The sequence below is a fragment of the Rhinolophus hipposideros genome, assembly GCF_964194185.1.
Source record: "Rhinolophus hipposideros genome assembly, chromosome: 7".
In the NCBI taxonomy this organism is placed as follows: domain Eukaryota; kingdom Metazoa; phylum Chordata; class Mammalia; order Chiroptera; family Rhinolophidae; genus Rhinolophus; species Rhinolophus hipposideros.
This window is the reverse complement of record NC_138053.1, coordinates 36168485-36187746: the sequence shown is the minus strand read 5'-3', so window position 1 is coordinate 36187746 and position 19262 is coordinate 36168485. Positions and strand designations below refer to the sequence as shown.

The window sequence follows — 19262 nt, the reverse complement described above, 5'->3', positions numbered from 1 at the left end:
CTGTGAATAAGTGATCCGGGAATTGGAGAAGGAGGATATCCGCCCACTAAGGGCCAAATGCAGTTCAGAAGTTACAATGCCAGGGCTGGGAGCTAGTACAATACACCTGAAAGGAAGGGCGTGTGGGATTTGGGTATTGGGGAAGACAAGCATCCCAACCAGCAGCACTTGTGTTAAAACACTATCAAGGGAGAGAGAAGCGAGGTGAGCTCTGAGTAGGAGTAGGCTGGCTGCCCGGGACAGCTGTTGTGAATTGGGTGATGGGTGGGATTGGAGCCTAGGGGTCTTTAAAAGCAGGAGAAAGGACTTCCATGTGATACGGTGGGCAACAGGATCTCCATCGCTGGTTCTGCTTTAGAGGGAAACGTGGCATGAGGGTGACATGTGGGAAGATTAATCTGGCCAGAACGGGTAAGAGCTAGAAGGCTGTATAGTCTAGGAGACCTTTCCAAAATATATATGAAAAAGAAAAGCAGTTTGCATTTTCCAAGGGTCTTAAACGCATGCCATCTTTTCCTCATATCGCTAATTGTTTACTGCAGTAAACTTCCAAAATTAGTACTATAGCAAGTAAACATATTTAAAGAGATTTTGTTGATTAATGCCAGAAAATAAGATGATATATAGGATAAGCACAGGATTCAATATTAATTTTTTCTAGGCTGCAGTCACTCTCTGTTATCAATATTGGTTTATTTTTAATGCAACTTGACAATACAACAAGATTATTTGAGGCGGGCCTGAAACTTAAAACTCAAACATTTGTTTTGTCATATAGGATTCTCCTCACACCTCTGTTAGAATACTTTTGTACTGTTCACCTGCTTGACTGGAGTCTCTTTATCTCAGTGGACTACGGATTCTTTCAAGGCTGTGATGGTGTCTTCTCATTGTGTACCCTCAGCCCTTGGCTCATTGCTTTTTAAATAGCAATTGTTGAATGGGTGGGTGGAACATGATTATAAAAGGTATTTTTTTTTTCTCTGCTTTGTTACTCTGAGTTATGCCTTAATTCAAGTTTAGAAATGACTAATAATACTCTGATGTTAAGAGACTTGCATGGGTCATTTGGAAAGGAAAGTATTGTTATTACCGCAACTTGGTCTGATCTACAGCCCTAATTCTAACGGAGATTTTTTTGTACGTACGAGTACTGATGGCTGTGTTTTAAAATTGGCTGCCTCTTGATGTTCACAGGACCAGCTAAGTGGTAGGTCGTGCAGCACAGTCCCTGGTTTAGAACTCAGGTAGCCGAGGTCCCAGCCTCAGCACACACAGCTCAGAGTCCTCCCTGGCCTTTTGCCTGGGTGATGCTCCTTATCCTTCATTCGCCACATCAGCTTCACTTCCTCAGCGTTACCTGTCCTGACCTAACTCTGGCTGCCTAATCTGTGTTCTTGTGGGACCACGTATGGAGCTTACCACAGTAATCATTGAAATGATTATTCTATTCATGTTATCTCCAGTGAGGCTAGAACTTTCACACAAATAGGGACCTATCTATTGGTTTCACCAGTGTTCCCATTGAAACAGGTCTACCGAGTCCGGGGCTCGTGCAGCCTATGCCGCTCAGCCAATAGACCAACACAGGAGTTGGGTCATAGAATAAGCATTTATTATCAGAACACCGGTGGTCTGAGAAGGCAGAGGGTTAACACCTCTAAAAACTGCCTTAACATTCTCAGACCGCCTTAGGGTATTTAAGGGAAAATCTGGGTGTTCCTCCAGAGGCTATGTGAAGGTTCCAGGGGTCTGCATGGAGCCTTCTTTCTGGCGACATCGCTCTCTGGTGGAGTCAGCAATCCAGGAGCAATGATGGGAGTAGCCTGGTAGACCATTGAGATTGTGATCAATAAGCCTAAGGGTATTAATCATGAGTTTTAGGGTAATTTTCTAAAACAGGGAACTGGATAGGACAGGACATTCCAAGCTCAAGGCACAGGGGGATGATCTATTGTTAAGCTCTATTGTTAGGTAGGTCAAGGAAAGGTGAGGTCAGCAAGGCCTCTCCTACCGGGATCCCAACCGGCCCTGTTTCACCATCACCTGACGTAGTTCCTGGCACAAACTAAATTTGAATTAACTCTTCAAAAATTTGTAATTGTGTTATTTATATCCATAATTAGAAATTGAAAAGGTACAGAAGATTTAAAATGAAGGTACATTCAGTCCCTCGCTAGAGATAACAAGTATTAAAAGTTCCTGGTCTTTACAAATAGGAGAAAAATTGAATAAACTACAGTTGGCTGGAGTTGAATGGGTTCACAATGGGGTAGGATTGTTTCCCTTTATTTCCAGACCCCATGAATAGCTTTCCTATTTCAGTTTCACAATGTTAGTGCCTTAGTGATGGTGGAATCTGGACTGAGGTGAAACAGTTCTGATTTTCATGGAGGGATCTATGCTGAGAGCAGATAGGTCCAAGGCCTTCGGCTGAATTCCCATGATAACCTGCTCCATGCTTATTAATATAATTCCTTATACATTTTACGGTTCTTGGTGGGCCTTTGACAGTCTTCTCTCTAGGAACAAAGGATCACCTCCAGCTATTGCTTAATAAAATAGTAAGGCAGATTGGAAACCCCAAGGCAATGTGATTTGGGGACTGTTTTAGTAAATTTGGATGTTTGGAAAATACATTAGTGTTCACTAGAAGGTTTGCAGCTTCAAAAGCACTTTCACGTGGAGTGTTTGGTCTTTGGTAGTTTTATATGGTTGAGGGAAATCATTGAAGGAGTGGGATATAGCAAATCAGAACTTCTTGTGTTTGAATGGGAATTTGTACAACCAATTCTAATTGTGGAAAGAATAATGTACATATGAGTACATTAATCCCCACAAATTAAAACACTCTCCAGAAAAAAATGAACATTCATATTTGTCCATTAATTTGATGGGGCAGGGGAGGGGGACCCTACCTTGGTACATCTTCCAGTTCTTTGTTGTAAAGACAATGTGAGTCAGACCACTTCATGCCCTGCTACAGGACCAGGGTGTGTGTGTGTGTGTGTGTGTGTGTGTGTGTGTGTGTGTGCACACTCAGTTGGTGCCTAAGGGTGCTCAGGAATTGTTAAGTTCATATGATTATGTTGAAAAATCAGTATACTGAATCTTTGGGCTTTTATCTGTAAATTGTGGTAATTTAACTCGAGTCACTACCATGCTTTCCATTACATGAGGTCTGTAGGGAAGGTGATTTTGTTCACAGGCCAGCCAGCGGGAATGGATGGGCTCATCCTGCCCTGGGTCTCTGCCTCTGACACAGCTCAGGGTCAGGCATCAGAGACCGGATTCTGGGTATTATTGGCAGGGCAGCAGCTGTTTCCTGACAGCCAGTTACTTAAGAAGGAAGCTTGTGCCAGATGGAATCTCTGGACTCAAATGTTAAGGAGGTTTAATGAGCCTGGGTTGGAATTCACAAAGATAGTAACTGTCTATTTAATATTAACCAGTGTAATATAAGTTAAGTGCTAGAGCAGGTACTTAGTCCCATGCAACTATCACTCACACATCCCACTGCTTCGGGGCATATTCCACTACCCTCTCGTGTCCCTGGCAAAGGTGTTTCTTGAACACTTCAGTTATCATTCATCCCCCTTGCCCTCCAGGGAGGAGCCTAGATGAGACAGATATGCAGTCCGTCTCCCACATCTCTTCCTTACATGACACTGAATGGACAATTCTAATCGACCTCATTCTGTTTCCCAGAGCTATGTCCCATTCCTTCTATCTTGTACAACTAATAATTTAAGGAGCACCTACACTGTTCCATTTTACACACACTATTTTAAATACAACCCCACAAAATAGATATTATAGACCCCATTTTTATATGCTTGGGAAACTGAGACTCAAAGTCACAGAGCTAGTAATTGGCTGAGCTGGCATTTGAACAAAAGTCTGTCAAGTTTCCGAGTTCTTTCTAAAAAATAACACAAACAATAAAGATAATAATATTTACTGAACACTTATATACCAGGCAGTAATAAACTTACAAGGTATTTGTTATCTACTAAAGAAAAAATGAGAAAAGGGAAACTAAAGAACAGAAAATTTAAGTAACTTGCCCAAGATTATTTAGTAAGTAGCACAACCAAAAGTTGAACCCATTTGATCTGGTTTCAAAGGCTTCTACCACCCTTGGAAAACACTACCTACTGGACTTTTGTGGGAGTAGTACTCTAGACAAGGTGAAACCAAGGTAAAGAGGTAAGAACGAGTATGGTTAATAGGAGCTGAAGGATGAAGTAGGTTGTAGATGAACTAGAATCAGACTTTCTGTTTCTTTCCTTCTTAGGTATCTACTTCCTTGGCTTCACCCATCAAGTCTTCCAGTATGAATCCCACGGAAACCAAGGTATGAGGAGTCTTCCGGGGCACACTTGCACGAATGCCTGTAAATTGATTAATGTAAAGCAAAACAAATGTAGACTAGTAGTTGACAGATGAGTTATATATCCTAGAAAGCTTAGGTTATAGAAGTACACGTTTTCTTTCTCATTTGTGGGGGTCTTTGGAAACTCAGCTTTCCTTTCAATATTCACCTCAAACAGCATCTATACATTTCCACATTATTTTAGAATATGTAGAAAAGTGTAGTCACCCAGAATTTTTTGGTCCTAGACTTGACTGAGTTTTTTATTTGTAAGATAATCTAAGTGCATTTGTCTGGATCTAAATAAGAGTATAAATTCTTCTTACTAAAATTATTTTATTATTCTAGTCCTCTAAAACTAAATATAAGAATGAGAAAAGTTATACTAAGTGAACATAGAATGAAGTGAAACAGATACTGGTTATTTCATATGCTTTCTAAAGTTTCTTTTTGAAATTTGAGTCATGGGGGGCACCATCTTAATCCATCTTAATGATAAACCTTTGTTCAGCTCTATTTGAGATTTATTTTAATAATTATTTCTTGGAATTTCAGGGAAAAAATAAAACAGTGTTCTCCAATGGGATTTTCATATAGAGTAAGCCTAGTTCTGGAGTTGGCTGAAGCTGTCTTAAACCCTCTCCCTTGGTTACCATGTCTCAAGCTCTGATTCTTGGGAATGTTCTGGGCTGGAGGATTAAAGAGGGGGTATTTTCAAGATATTCTCAACTAATTTTTATGAGCCAGTATTCTTTAGTGCCTTTAAGAGCTATCTCAGCTCCATTATTATTAAGTTGCCCTTGTTTAAAATCACCGACACACGTTTATTTTCTGTCTTCCATATTACTTTGCTATCCCGGTGGGATTCTATGCCATAATTTAGTACTACTATTGAGGGATCTTATGGCCTAATCTTGAACTCTTTTTAAAGGACATCGCAAATATCTTGAAACATGCTGTCTGAATCTAAGCTCTTATAAATGTCATCTAACATTTATTTTAATTTTTAATCTAAAATTGTTATCTTGTATCTTACATTTACATTATTTTCTTAATTGTTTTTAAAATATACAGTATCTGATCTATAATTAATCTATTAGCTGTCACTACTTATTTATGCCAAGCTTAATCTTAAAAATTTAAAAATATATATGATCTCAATCTTAAAATCTTAAAACTATAGTAGAAGCATCTACCAAAAAAACATTTCTCATTGACCTTAGAGTCCGTGAAAACCAAAGAAAGAAGAGCCAAAAATACAAGATTTCCTTTTTATTATTTTGGTTTGCATGTTACCCATTGCCTGATTCTAATCCACCTCCCCTGACTCTTGGCTTGAAATCCAATGGTTATTTTAAGTTTTCCAGAGCAAGTGTCAGCAAACTCTTCAGCCATCACTAAGTATTAATCATGAGAACTCCTGGCAGTCCTATGGAAGTGGAGGAAGGGAAAAGAGAGAGGAAAGTAGAAGAAGAGAGAAGAGAAAGAGAGACAAAAATAAGATGCCCATGCTGAAGTATCACCAATGGCTGACTCAGGGCCACTTTTGGCCTCAGTTCTCTTTCCTTAATGGATTTCAGTTACACTGTTCTCATTAATAATCTTACCTCATGTGCTTCTGATGTTTGGCTCATAACGTTTTTGCTAAACTCTTAGAGATTTCTATGAACTAGATAAGCATATTTTTCCAAATATTTTGAGCTTTTAGAGAAAAGACGTTAAATTCATAACACCTATACCAAAGCCTTGTCATGTTCTACACCTTTCAAATGAAATTCAGTCTAGCTCTGAAAGGTGGTGATATGTCTAGATCTAAGTTCTCTCTCTTAAGCCCCTGGCATATTAGAATTGGTAGTCACATGGCTGTGTGTGAGATGGAAGGTCAAATCACTTCTAATCAAATCATCAGGATGAAATCTCTGAGAGGCTACTGTGTTCCCCGAAAATAAGACCTAGCCAGACAATCAGCTCTAATGTGTCTTTTAGAGCAAAAATTAATATAAGAACTGGTATTATATTTATTATATTATATATATTATGTATATTATATTATATTATATTACCCGGTCTTATAGTAAAATAAGACTGGGTCTTATGTTAATTTTTGCTTCAAAAGACGCATTAGAGATGATTGTCTGGCTAGGTCTTATTTTCGGGGAAACACGGTACAACACATGGACTGCTTGGAATCCTAGTTCCATATTGTGATGTTGAAAAACTCCTCTTTGCTTTGATTTCCTTATCTGTAAGGTTTGGAGGAGAATGATAATAGTACTGTTTCCCTGAAAATAAGACCTAGCCAGACCATCAGCTCTAATGCTTCTTTTGGAGCAAAAATTAATATAAGACCTGGTATTATATTATATTATATTATATTATATTATATTATACTATACTATACTATATAGGACTCGGTCTTATGTTAAAATAAGACCGGGTCTTATATTAATTTTTGCTCCAAAAGAGGCATTAGAGCTGATGGTCCGGCTAGGTCTTATTTTCGGGGACACATGGTACCTATCTCACAAGACTGTGTAAGCAAACAGACATAAAAGGGTGTTGGACAGTGCCTTGGAGAGTGCCCAGGAGGAGCTGCCTGGTCCAGACAGACAATGCCATGATCGAGAACACACAGCCCCAGCTCCACTATGGGTATCTTCGGGGAGTTATTTAACTTGTGTGTGCCTCAATTTCTCATCCATGAAATGGGGGTGATGGTGATGATGATGATGATGGTGGTGGTGATGATGATTCTGTCTCACAGGATTATTATGAAGACTCACTGAGTTGGTACATGTGAAGTTTAGAACAGTCCCTGGTACTGAGGTGATTAATAAGCATTACATATTATTGTCCTCATTACTATGTTCAGCAGCACCACCACCATCACCAGAAATAAATTTAGGAAATGTATTAGTGATTCCTGATTAAAATGTACATTTCAGTATAAGCTGCTTGCATCTGTGAGTGTACATTCTTAATTGTATTGTAGATTTCTTCCATGCAAAATCTTCATTGCCAAAGTACAAATTAGAAACTATTAATAGATTCAAACCATTACAATAACAGCTTGCTTATTTTCCTTGTTAATCATTTAATAAATTACATTTGCACCAACTCAAAAAAGCATAGTAGCACATATGGAAATTCATTAACTAGGACCTAGTTTGAAAGGATGCAAAATTTGAAATTTCTTTAAAAACATTTCTTTGATCATGAGCTTTGTTTCTTTCCCAAAACCATAAGTGTGTTGGCATAACAAGGGTACATTATGGGAGGAATTTATGTATCTTCATTAAGGAAGCACAAGACATGATAAATTAGGAGAATATCTGGCATTAGCCTCTTTAGATAATAGAATAAAAAACAAGTTTATGTGAATACCACCAAACAGATAAAAGGGAAAAAAATGGCAGCAAGCATTAGGTCTGATTTTTAATCTCTTACTTTGAAAACTTCATAAAACATTTAATCAAGTTTTATTCCTGTTTTCCTGTCTTGCCTATACCAAAAATGCATGTGTGTACTTAAGGAATTGTGTTTTTTGACACAGGTAACCTTTGGTTGGCCAAAACTTTTTAGAATTGTCCACTAAAGATCTTAAATTATAACCAGGTCTTCAGAAGCATTCCTAGAACTTTAGATTAGATCTCTAGATTTGTATTGTGCAGTAAAAATCCATACATTATTTACAAAATTGTTAGATTAGGTTGCCAAAGTTTCAGAAAACTTCCTGTCACCATTCCTTTGATCATAACCAAACATGAGAAGTGTAGGTGGAAAAATATTGTTCAAGCAGCCTTTACACAGAGAAGGAGAAGGAAAGGGATCTGAAATTAATTTTATTAATGGAAATCTTACAAATTTTCTATCACCAAAAAAAAAAAGGCAAAAACCACCAAACTGAAATATTTGCTTGAGACTTTAGAATTTAAGCACCTACAATTTCTTGCAGTTATATACATCTACACAGAGTAAATGCAGTAGATCAGTAGAATGAGTCTTGATATAAAATATTAGCCCTATTTATACATGGTACTTATTTGATTGTCAGATAAAATAACACCACACTTGGGGGCTATACTCTTATATTAGGCCATTCCAATCAGCCAAAAGAAGGAAGGACTGCATCCTCCTAACAAGAAAAAACACAAAACACAGGTGATGTATTTCCTTGTACTAGAGCACATTTCTAATTACTAATTGTCACTTCAGCTTCTCAGCATGTGCTAATTGCAGTTCACAATTCTCTGTAATGCTCAGTCCTGTCACAGACTTTCTGGTAGGCTATCACCCATCGCTCACATCCTGGCATTGAACATAAATTTCACTGCTTTCTGTGCCCTCAATTCTGTCACCATCCCATTGTTTTATACTGTTACTGAAACCTGTGATGAGTAGTTCACTCATACAGAGATCGATCATGCTAGTGACTTTAAAAGATGAGGTTTTTAAATTGTATTTTGCATAGGTATTAGCTGCAATGTTCATAGTAATAAATCTTTACATATCTTTGATAAAATAGGAAAAAGTAAGATGTAAATTGGTACCTAAATAATAAAAGCAGACTCTTATTAGTGTGCTTAAGTGTTTTTCTAGAGTTATAATTCCAAGCAAATTATGATAATCTTAACTCATAAAGTTTACACATAAAGTTATTCATAAAGTTACTCATAAAGTTTACAAAGTTTACACATAAAGTTTATGAGATACATCAAGATGATCTCTTTTTAGTTTCCTTAGTTGAAGAAACTCTATGATAAACTTTTGCTAATGATGTCCATTCTCCTTTCCTTCCTTCTGTTTGCTTTTTTCTGAATTTAGGCTGTTAAAATAGAACCTGAAAAGAAGTCACAGTCAACTAAGGTAAGTTATTTAAGTCAACTAATGAGTTATTTGGATTCTTGGCAATAATAATGAATAACCAAGTTCCTCCATTGGTGGTACTGCATGGTAAAAGGATTTTTGTCCAGTAATTTAATTAATTTTATATTACTCTTTTGAACATGATTTAATAGAGTATATATAAAATAATTATAACATTGAATTTATATATTGTTAAAATTAATGTGTAATATTTTATAAATAAAAATATATTTCAGAAGGAATTTTGTTCAAATTTACATTTTTTTATAGGTGAAATAATTGTTTTTAAAAAAACAACAAGAAGGGGAGAGAGGGCAAAAAGTAATGAGTATTCAATTACTTTAATGGTGAGATATCAAGAATAACTGTTTGTTGAACTCAACACCTAGATAACTTAAAGATGAGGTAACTGAAGGAGGCTGGCTGCCTTAATCTTGACAGCCTTGTCTTGATTGTTAGAACTAGTTACTCAGGAGACAGCTCTAACTTTTCCCTTGGGAACAGCTTCCCTGGATTTCCTGACTCAAGGCTGTCTAGACTAAAAGCCAATCTGTGTCCACATGGAGACAGACCCCAGGCTGTATGCAGGCAGGGCAAATGTTTCTCTTCAGTAGGGTGCTGCTCTTTCTCTCTTTCAAGCACGCTTAAGAAAATAGGTGTGGTCAAACAATATGGTGAATGTTTAAATGAAAAAAAAATTATTGCAGTAAAAGACACATTGCCATTAATCCCCCTCAAAATACTCCCCCTCATTTCGAACACACTTATCCCATCGTTCTTGCCACTTTCTGAAGCAGTTCTGGAAGTCCTCTTTCATGAGTGTCTTTAGTTGCGCTGTCGTGGCTGCCTCCATGTCTTGAGTCATTTTGACTTTGGGGAGGAGCCAGAAGTCACATGGTACCAGATCCAGTGAATAAGATGGATGAGGACACACTGTCATGTTTTCATTTGACAGAAATTGCAGTATACCAGAAATGATGTGTGACACGGAGTGTTGTCATGATGAAAGACGACTTACGACACACTTTAAAACACCTCTCAACACCCAACTCACACCCAACTGACTGTGCAGGACAAGTTGAAACTTGTCACACACTGTTACTAAGGTTGATACGCCGCTTCCAGTATTGAAGATCCCTTCCTTTCCGTTGGATGACACTCGGCAGCAGCATTCACTGTATTTTGTGATCACAATGGGAAAGGCGCCATGTCACACATTGCTTCTGGTACAGCAATTTCTATCAAGTAAAAACATTATGGTATGTCCTCATCTACCTTATTCACCAGATCTGGCACCGTGCGACTTCTACAAAGTCAAAATGACCATGAAAAGTAAACGTTTTGAATCAATTCAGGGCATCGAGGAAGCCACGACAGCACAACTAAAGACACTCATGAAAAAGTACTTCCAGAACTGCTTCAGAACGTGGCAAGAACAATGGGATAAATGTGTTCTAAGTGAGGGAGGGGGTGGTATTTTGAGGGGGATTGATGGCAGTGTGTCTTTTACTGTAATAAATTTTTATTTAATCATTCCTGTAATTTTTGATCATACCTCATACTCAGATTAAACCACAAGTTTCCCGTGGGAAAGCACACAGATGCTGTGGGCTGAAGTACTTTAAGTTCGGCAAGGGTAAGGTCATCTGTGTGAAAGGTGAGGCTTACCTGATTTTGCTAAGGCATCTTGGTGGCCCCTGAGCATGATAATTCCATAGTCCATTCTAAAGGAAGAATACAGCAGCCAGGTAGAAGTTGTCTTCTATTTTATCTACCCTATCTCAAGAGAATTGTGTTTCTGGTTTCTTCTCTACTTGTAACGTAGAAAAGACTATGTAAACCATTTAATTGAAGAAATTGCAGTTTTCTCCATCTATTAAAGGAGAAATTAAAAAAATTAATTTCTAGAGTAGGATCCCCTATCAACAAACTCAGTAATCACCATTTGACATCCCTGTGAATGGACCTGCAGTTACCAAGAGACCCACATGAATTGTGAAAAACAGCCAGTGATTTAGAGATACATACCTATTTGAAAACTTATTATAGCTGAAATACTAATTTTTCATTATCCTTGTTTGATAATCGTCGTTATCAGACTGTTGGTAGGATTGTCAGTGACCAGACAGTGGACATCTAATTCTCTAACTGGGCCTTTCCCAAGAGAGGCAGAATGGTCTAATTGGAAATTTTCTTCTTGAGCCTGTTTGGAAATATGGAAACAATGGGCTCCAGTGTAATTGAGATTTTCTTTTGACATTAACAGCCATCTACGGTTCACGAGAAAAAAACCCATGAAGTAAAACCAAATGAACACACAGAGGTAAATGGTCATCATTCAGACTTGATACCCGTAAGGTGAAACTGTGTGTGTGTGTGTGTGTGTGTGTGTGTGTGTGTGTGTGAGAGAGAGAGAGAGAGAGAGAGAGATAAAATACTAAACTTCAACATAGAAGACTTAAGTCCTACAAGATTGGCTGATACTTGTTTTTGGCTAAAATGGTGGCAGTAGCAGGGTTTGTCTGTTATTCACCCATGATTCTTGCTGAATTGGGGAGGATTCGCGTTATTTTAAAGTTTGAACCTAAAGTGAAATTTTATCACATCTATATCACACTAATTTAAATTTGCACAATTCAAAACTACATAAAACAACTGTTGTGAACACTTTCTACTCCATTGAGAAATGTATCTGTATTTGCCATCTTGTTAACAATGTGCATGTGTGTGTGTGTTTTTAGCCAAAAAGCCTACCCAGACACGCATCCGATACAGGAAGCAAGCATGCTCATAGTGAAAAAGCAGTTTCCAGATCAAGTGAGCAGCCAACATCAGAGAAATCAGCAAAACCAAAGGTAAGTAAGTCAGACTGATAGCTAGGAAACACTAACATTAACGAGCGAGTAAGATACAGGTCCTCTGTCTACATTGACATGTGGAGATAAATCTGCAGAGCTATGCTGAATGTCTCTTGTACTGGAATGATTTGGTGCTATCACTTTATTGGTTTTGCAAATAGCCCTGTGGGAACGTGAACCTATGAAAGGCCTAAGAAGAGCACCATCAGATGGGTCCAGGGGATGTTGCGTCCAGCCTTTCCTCCCCCAGCAGTACCCTGTGATGGCTGTAAGGCAGTAGCCTCTGGTGTCTCACAGACGAGTAGCTGGGGATTGAGGCTGCCTCCTGGACCCCTCTCCTCATGGGCTGTGGGAACACAGATGCCCTGCATGATCTGCTGTTTACATGGAAGTCTTAAAGAGTTTTTAGAGTCTTGTTCTAGAAGAGATGAATTTAGAGAGCCAAACAGTCAGAAATAGATCTCATATTTCTAGAGCTACTGGGGGCCAGCTATTAGAAGAAAAAACATCTGTGAAAGGAACTTTTCCATCGAGAGCTCTTGGAATACAAGAAGTAGGCCTGCTTCACAATGTACTTTATGTCAGAGATTGTAAGTCTGTGTCCCACCACTTAAATGCAGCCCATTTGTATTGTGTTCAAATCTGTTTTGTTTGGCTTACAGTATTATTAAAATTATTTTTATTAGTTGCCAACAATTAAAGTCAGAATATTTCATATAAAATCAAAATTTCTAGCTTCTCTTGAAAAATCAGAATTTGTGGCAACCGTGGGCTCACATGGCAAGAATTGACTAGAGCTTTGCACCTGGTGGATGGGCCCTAATTTGCCACAGTCCCTACCTGGCCCACTTCACTATGTGTTATCTGCACGGACTCTGTAAGCTCCTGAGTCCAGCCTATGGGCTTCCCGGTTGCATTGTGTTCAGTAGAAGGAATGGACATGTCCATTGTAGATGGACATGAGGGTGAACGGGCTCAGGAATGACATTTGCAAAGCATGATCTCAAAAAGAGTCACTGAAAAATACTTAGTCCTGTTAATCTCTTATCCCCACCCTTAGACTCAACCACAGGACACAATTTCTGCTGGTGGAAAGAGTGTTGCTGCTGTAGCTGCGGTATCCGGCAAACAGGATGACAAGGTGAGTTCTCATAAGCAGATGTAAAGTGTTTCTAGGCCTTGATGCTTATCAGGTCACTTTTATGAGAAATGTATGCTCAGTGTAGACCCATTCTACTAGAGCTGTAGGTCTGGCCCTCATTAACCATTTAGGGTTCCAGGGCTACCACACTCAAATAACTTGTCATTTGCAAAAACTGAACGCTATTCACTTATGAAATTTTGTGAAGGGGATCATGTAGCTAAAGGGTATAGAGTGAGCAAAATACCAAAAATTATTTTAAAGTGTATATATTCAATAAACTTATTCAGCACTGCCATGTATAAAGCCTGGTATCAGTACCAAGGAAATTAACATGTGAGTTGACTCAGATTCTGCCTTCAAGATGTATAAGTTTGAAATAAAGCAAATAAAATTGCCTTGAATATTTGAATGAGCATTAATTTCAGCTTTTACCATGAACTCAAGCTATCTTGATACTAGTAAATCACGAATAGCCATGACCTTACATGAATTGTTATGGGAGGTTTTCAAAGGAGACATCATCAGCCCTCTCAGAAGAAAGTATGTATGTGCCCTTTTGAGAAATTGTGGGTAAGTCTTCCTAAGCTCCTTTGATGAGCCGCTTCAGATACTAGCCTGGAAATGTAAGACGAGAAGTAGTCTATGTTTCTACCCATAGCAGTTCAGAGTGAGTCCTCAGTTTGGAGGCCATGTCTCCCTAGAAATGCTAGTACTTATTTCGCTGGAAGCCAGAGTAAGAAATTGAAGCAATAATAGGAAGGTGGAAATGAAAATAGAAAGATGTAGTATATATTTATTTTCCTGCTTCTCAAAATGGGAAAGGTATTCCCCTGCAGGATAGATGTAAGGAAAGTCATAGAATAAATTATGTCACATCTCCCTGAAACATCAATTTTTCTTAGATTTTGGGGGAAAATGTACATTAGTTTTGTTCAAACGAATGCAGATATCCTGTAGAGTAATGGTAAATTTTATGTAAACGTTTAAATGAAAAGACCCAACTTCAAATAATATTTTCTTGCATCAGACCACTTGAGACCTCATCCCCAATTCGTCCCAGGGGTACACATTACTCTCTTGTGTTGATGAAATGGTTTGAAAAATGGGTAGATTTAAAATAGAGGATTGGATATGTTAGAATAGATATAAAAATGTAATCAAAAATTGAAATTTCATGGTAGATATAATTTAGCCAGGGTTATCAGTAAAAGCTAAACAATAAAATTAGGAGAGGCTTATATGGAATTCTGGTGTCTACTGACTTGTGCTGGATTTTGTGGCAAATCATTTCACTTTTCTTTGCCTTTGATTTGTCTCCCATAAAGTGGAATTGATCAGATCTGCATTTTTTTGAAGTATATACCGTGATTAAAGCACTGTGTCTGATTCAGCAGGACACCCAAGTATGAGGTAGGCTGGCCCATGTATGGGGTAGGAAGAAGACAATATCCCTGGGGCTGCAACTCAAGCCAGATTAAGGCAGGGAGTTGTTTGCTGAGGAATGGAGGCATTCTGTCTGATTGCGGGAATCCACAGGGGCTTTGAGTAGATGCATTTTGAGTGAGGCAATGCATTTCGATTGCTGGCTTGCAATCTTTTTACATACATTAAGGTGGAAAAGTATAAAATGTATTCTGGGTATACAGAGTGCATTCCAGTGTGGGGTGAAGCACAGGGAGGTGAGTGGTCAGACTGTTAAGACCAGAAAGACGGGTTGAGGCTTTGCTGTGGAGACCACTAAAGTGAGTGGATACATGTGGTAGTGATTCAACAGGCAGAGGATAAACATTGAAGATTAGAGAAGCGATGGAGTGATGTGATTAAAACCCAGTTACAGAAAGATGAAGTGACCTCAGTGGATGGGATAAAATGGAATAGAGATAGGAAGGTAGAAGGTTGGTCAGGCACTGTTTCAGTAGTTCTGGTGAATCCTAATTTACCCTAAATGAGAGCTGAGATAGAACAAGATAGTAGGGAGAAATGGAGGAGGCCTTGCAGAGGTAAAATCTTCAGGCTTTAGAAAATTATTGGCTGCAGCGGGCAAAGGTAAAGTAAAATCTCATAACCTGGGGCTTCAGAGTGTGAATGAACTAGGTTGGTAACTCTAGTTGGTAACCCTAGTGAGGGCTTGTACCAGGGCAGGGCTGGCACCCCTGAGAGTGAGTGAATCCTTAAATTGTGAGCCTTGTTCTGATTACTACTGACAGAGGGACAGGAATCACAAGAGGAATTGGCTGAGGAGGAAAAATGGTGTCTGATTTTGGAGAGGCTGAATTTAAGTGTTTTGAGGTATCCCAAGAAAGATGTGTAGCGAGGCAATTAGAATATTGTTTTGGCATACAGTGGGAGAGAGAGAAGGGGGAATGGTAGGACAGAAGGATCATGAATGAATGTCTGCATAAGGTTGTGGTTGAATCATGGAAGTGGGTTCAATTGCCCAGACTCAGGCTCACACCTTGATGGCCCCCACAGTATCTTTAACACTACAATCGCAGCAGTCGTTCCTTTAGCACTTATTACATATCAAGTACTTACAAAGAGTTTAGTATGTACCAAACACTGGCTTTCACACTGTATCGAATCCTCACAATCCCTGAGGTAGGTGCAGTCATTCTCCTACTCTCACACTTGGGTACTGAACTGCAGGAGAGCGACCTGCCTTAAGTCTCGTGCAGCCAGTGTGTGTCCGCTAGCATGCAAACCCAGACAGTTGGAGCCTGTTCTCTCCACATCCAGATTTCGGGGCCGTGCAACAGGGACAGTATACTCTGTCAGTATAGGTTTACACCAGTATGATGAATGAAACAATGCCATCATCCTAATTTTGAGGTTAAGAATGATTCATTATGAGGAATAACTTGCATTCAAAAGGGAAAACAACAACTTTGGGGAAAGGCCTTATCCTATTTAACTCAGATTAAAAGTGATTGTCGATCAAATATATGGTGATGGAAGGAGAACTGACTCTGGGTGGTGAACACACAATGGGATTTATAGACAATGTAATACAGAATTGTACACCTGAAATCTATGTAAATTTACTAACAATTGTCACCCCAATAAATTTAATTAAAAAAAAAAAAGTGATTGTCTAATTTGTCTTAATCCGGACAACTTCACCCATTTATTGAAGGCTCTGAAAGTGTTTGGCCCCTGGCTCTAGAGAATGATTTTGGATACAACCACCAGGGCCAGGCAGAAATGTGTAGGATATATGCCAATGGGGGCAAAGCAGAAGTGCGAGAGGTGCAGAGAACGGAGGGCACAAAACGCCAAGTAGAACCGGGATTGTGCTGGGTCATGGCCGCTGTGAGAGATGTGAGTCAGGACAGGGGTTCTCACCAGGGTCAGACTTCAGAGAAGATTATGTCTGGGTAAAGGCATGGACGTCACAGACTGGAAAGTTACTGGCAGTCATTGATAGGGCAACTGAAGCAATGATAAGAAGGAAATTCAATTTAGGGAAATAAAGGAAAGAATTGGTGATGAAATGCCAAAGGAAAGGGTGTGGGGGTCTTGATGTGTGAGAGCAAAGACTGAAATAGCAACAGCTAGAAGTGGCCGCTTATCAAAAGGATTCATGGGTCTTGCAAAGACTGACTGGGAGAGGTTAATGATTTATTTTCTGTTTTCTGGTGGGAAACAGGGGAGGGGTTCCCTGGGAGAGGGAACCAAGAGTAGTAAAGAAAGAGATGACAGTTCTCAATTCAAATCTTGGTTCTGTATTTTACTGTGTCTTAAACATTATTTAACCTGTCTCAGCCTTGCTTTCCACATTGCTAATATTATTTATGTTAGTATTATATACTATATTACAGTAGCTAGTATTAATGTTATTTATTACTATTATTTCTGTTGTTCTGAAGAATGTAACACATTTCACATAGTGTCTTGCACAGAGCACATGTTCATTATATGATCAATATTAATATTATAATGAATTCATTTTTAAATATATTATCGAATTTTAAAATGTATGTGAAAGAGTTTTTTTTCCTTTCTAAACTCCCACCAGAAAACAGAAAATAAATCATTAACCTTGACTGTACCAGTTGAATCCAAACCGGGTAAACCATCTGGAAAGGTATGAAGATAGCAGTACATTTCTGCATAAGACATTTATTTATAGTCTCTCCATTTATCATGATCTGATTTCTTGAGAGCAAACAGCATGAGGTGGAGGTACCGGAAGGACTATAACATTTTATATTATAACCCTCTGTTCTGAAAATTCCAGTTATATTCCATGGAGTTTACATTCCAATTTCTCTCCTACAAAGATACCTTCTTTAAACAGAGGTATCACTAAAGAATGTCAGGTTCTTCTTCATTTTGAAATTTCCAACTGAGTCAGTCTAAAGCTAACAGGCCCCAAATTCTATTACATGGTGATAAAATGAGTTCCTAAAATTGTAGAGGGAATATGATAGTTGCAAAAAAAATAAATAAATAAAATAAACAGTCACTTTTAGTCTGAGTTAAAGCAGTAAAGGGTCTTCCCCAAATTATTGTTTTGGCCCTTAAATGCAAGTTTTTCTTCACAATGAATCATTCTTAACCTCAAAAATAGTATGGCGGCATTCTTTCAGTCATTTTACTGATTTAAACCCATATTGACAGAGTAAACTGTCACTTCTTTTAAGTTTAACATTCGTTTCAGGTTATTTCTGTTGTGAACATCTTTAGTCAAGCAAGTAACAACAACAACAACAGCGCACACACACACACACACACACACACACGTGTGGAACACAGGGCAATCCATTTTTGACATAGATTTTATTTGGAAGAAGTGCTATAGCAAGATTTTGTTGGGGTTCTTTGTATGTATAACTCTGGAAAACTACTGACCAGCAATAAATATAAAACATTTTCTCCTCTTGCATACAACAACATGGTCATAATTCTTTGTGTTTTGTTTTGTTTTTTAACTGTCAGTACATTGATTGGTCTGGCAGCTTTAATGAACCATACATGTGTTCATGTAGTTAGTGCCTTTAGACTTAACTAACATTATGATTCTTGCCTGAATATGACTTTTTATCTTTCCACCTTAGAATCTGTACTCTGAGACTTTAAAATAATATGGACTATTGGAGCCCAGATTTTTAACTACTTTGATATTTGAAGAACTTTTGGTGTTTGGTATTTTTCTACACAGAATGTTGTTGTTTAGTTTAAAAAGTAAAAAGTGAAATATGTGTGACAAATAACATTGAAATATCTGCTCTCTCTCTCTCTCTTTTTTTTTCTTTTTTTTCCAGTCAGGCATGGATGCTGCTTTGGATGACTTAATAGACACTTTAGGAGAACCTGAAGAAACTGAAGAAGATAACACAACATATACTGGACCTGAAGTTTCGGTATGTGATCTTAATATCTGTAAAGATTCGTTCTTAATTGGTAGGAGAGAAACCATCAGGACACGATGCACAAAATTATATCTAGTGTTCTGTTGCTTAGCGCGAAACCGGATGATGTCAGTATCAATAAAAGCAACTAAAATTAGTGTTGGAGATGGAAATGGTTTTTCCTGTGATAGTTATACTACTGCATTGATTCAGCAAACATGTAACGATTGTCTGTGCTGAGACTAGTGCTGGCAAACAGCCTGTTGGGTCACAAAGACTTTTCTGTCCTTGAAATCAGTCCCATGGACTTGACTTATTTTGATTTCTAGATATTTACCACCCTCAGTTCATCCTTATTCTTAATTCCTAAGAAGCATGAAAATTGTGTGTTCCTCAATAGTAAAAAAAAAAAAAAACACACACACACGAAAAAAACTTGCCATAGTCTGGAAGGAAATATTTGCAATAGACACAGCAAAGGATTTGTGTCCAGAATTTACAAAGAATTTTAAAAAGTGAGAAAAAGACAACCCAATAGAAAATAGGAGAAAACTTGGTTGGCCAATAAACAAATAAAATGAAATCTCCCTAGTAGTTAGGAAAATGATATTAAAACATGGACAGCTATCACTGCATACTTATCAGATTGGCAAAAGTGTAAAAGTCTG

At 38.2% G+C, this 19262-nt stretch overlaps 1 protein-coding gene across 24 annotated transcripts in view; it reads left to right on the top strand.

Moving 5' to 3' along the window:
• CAST (calpastatin) overlaps positions 1-19262 on the top strand; it is a 112439-nt gene that overhangs the window by 55903 nt on the left and 37274 nt on the right. For 8 of the 24 annotated variants that reach the window (XM_081053931.1, XM_081053930.1, XM_081053942.1 and 5 more), the window contains 6 exons: positions 4298-4357; positions 9200-9241; positions 11508-11564; positions 11983-12096; positions 13160-13240; positions 18508-18606. In XM_081053931.1, the coding sequence (XP_080910057.1) occupies positions 4298-4357; positions 9200-9241; positions 11508-11564; positions 11983-12096; positions 13160-13240; positions 18508-18606 (453 nt within the window). Of the gene's footprint in view, positions 1-4297; positions 4358-8470; positions 8537-9199; positions 9242-11507; positions 11565-11982; positions 12097-13159; positions 13241-17258; positions 17328-18507; positions 18607-19262 lie in introns of all 24 variants that reach the window. The other 16 variants (XM_081053949.1, XM_081053947.1, XM_081053938.1 and 13 more) reach the window with 3 other exon arrangements.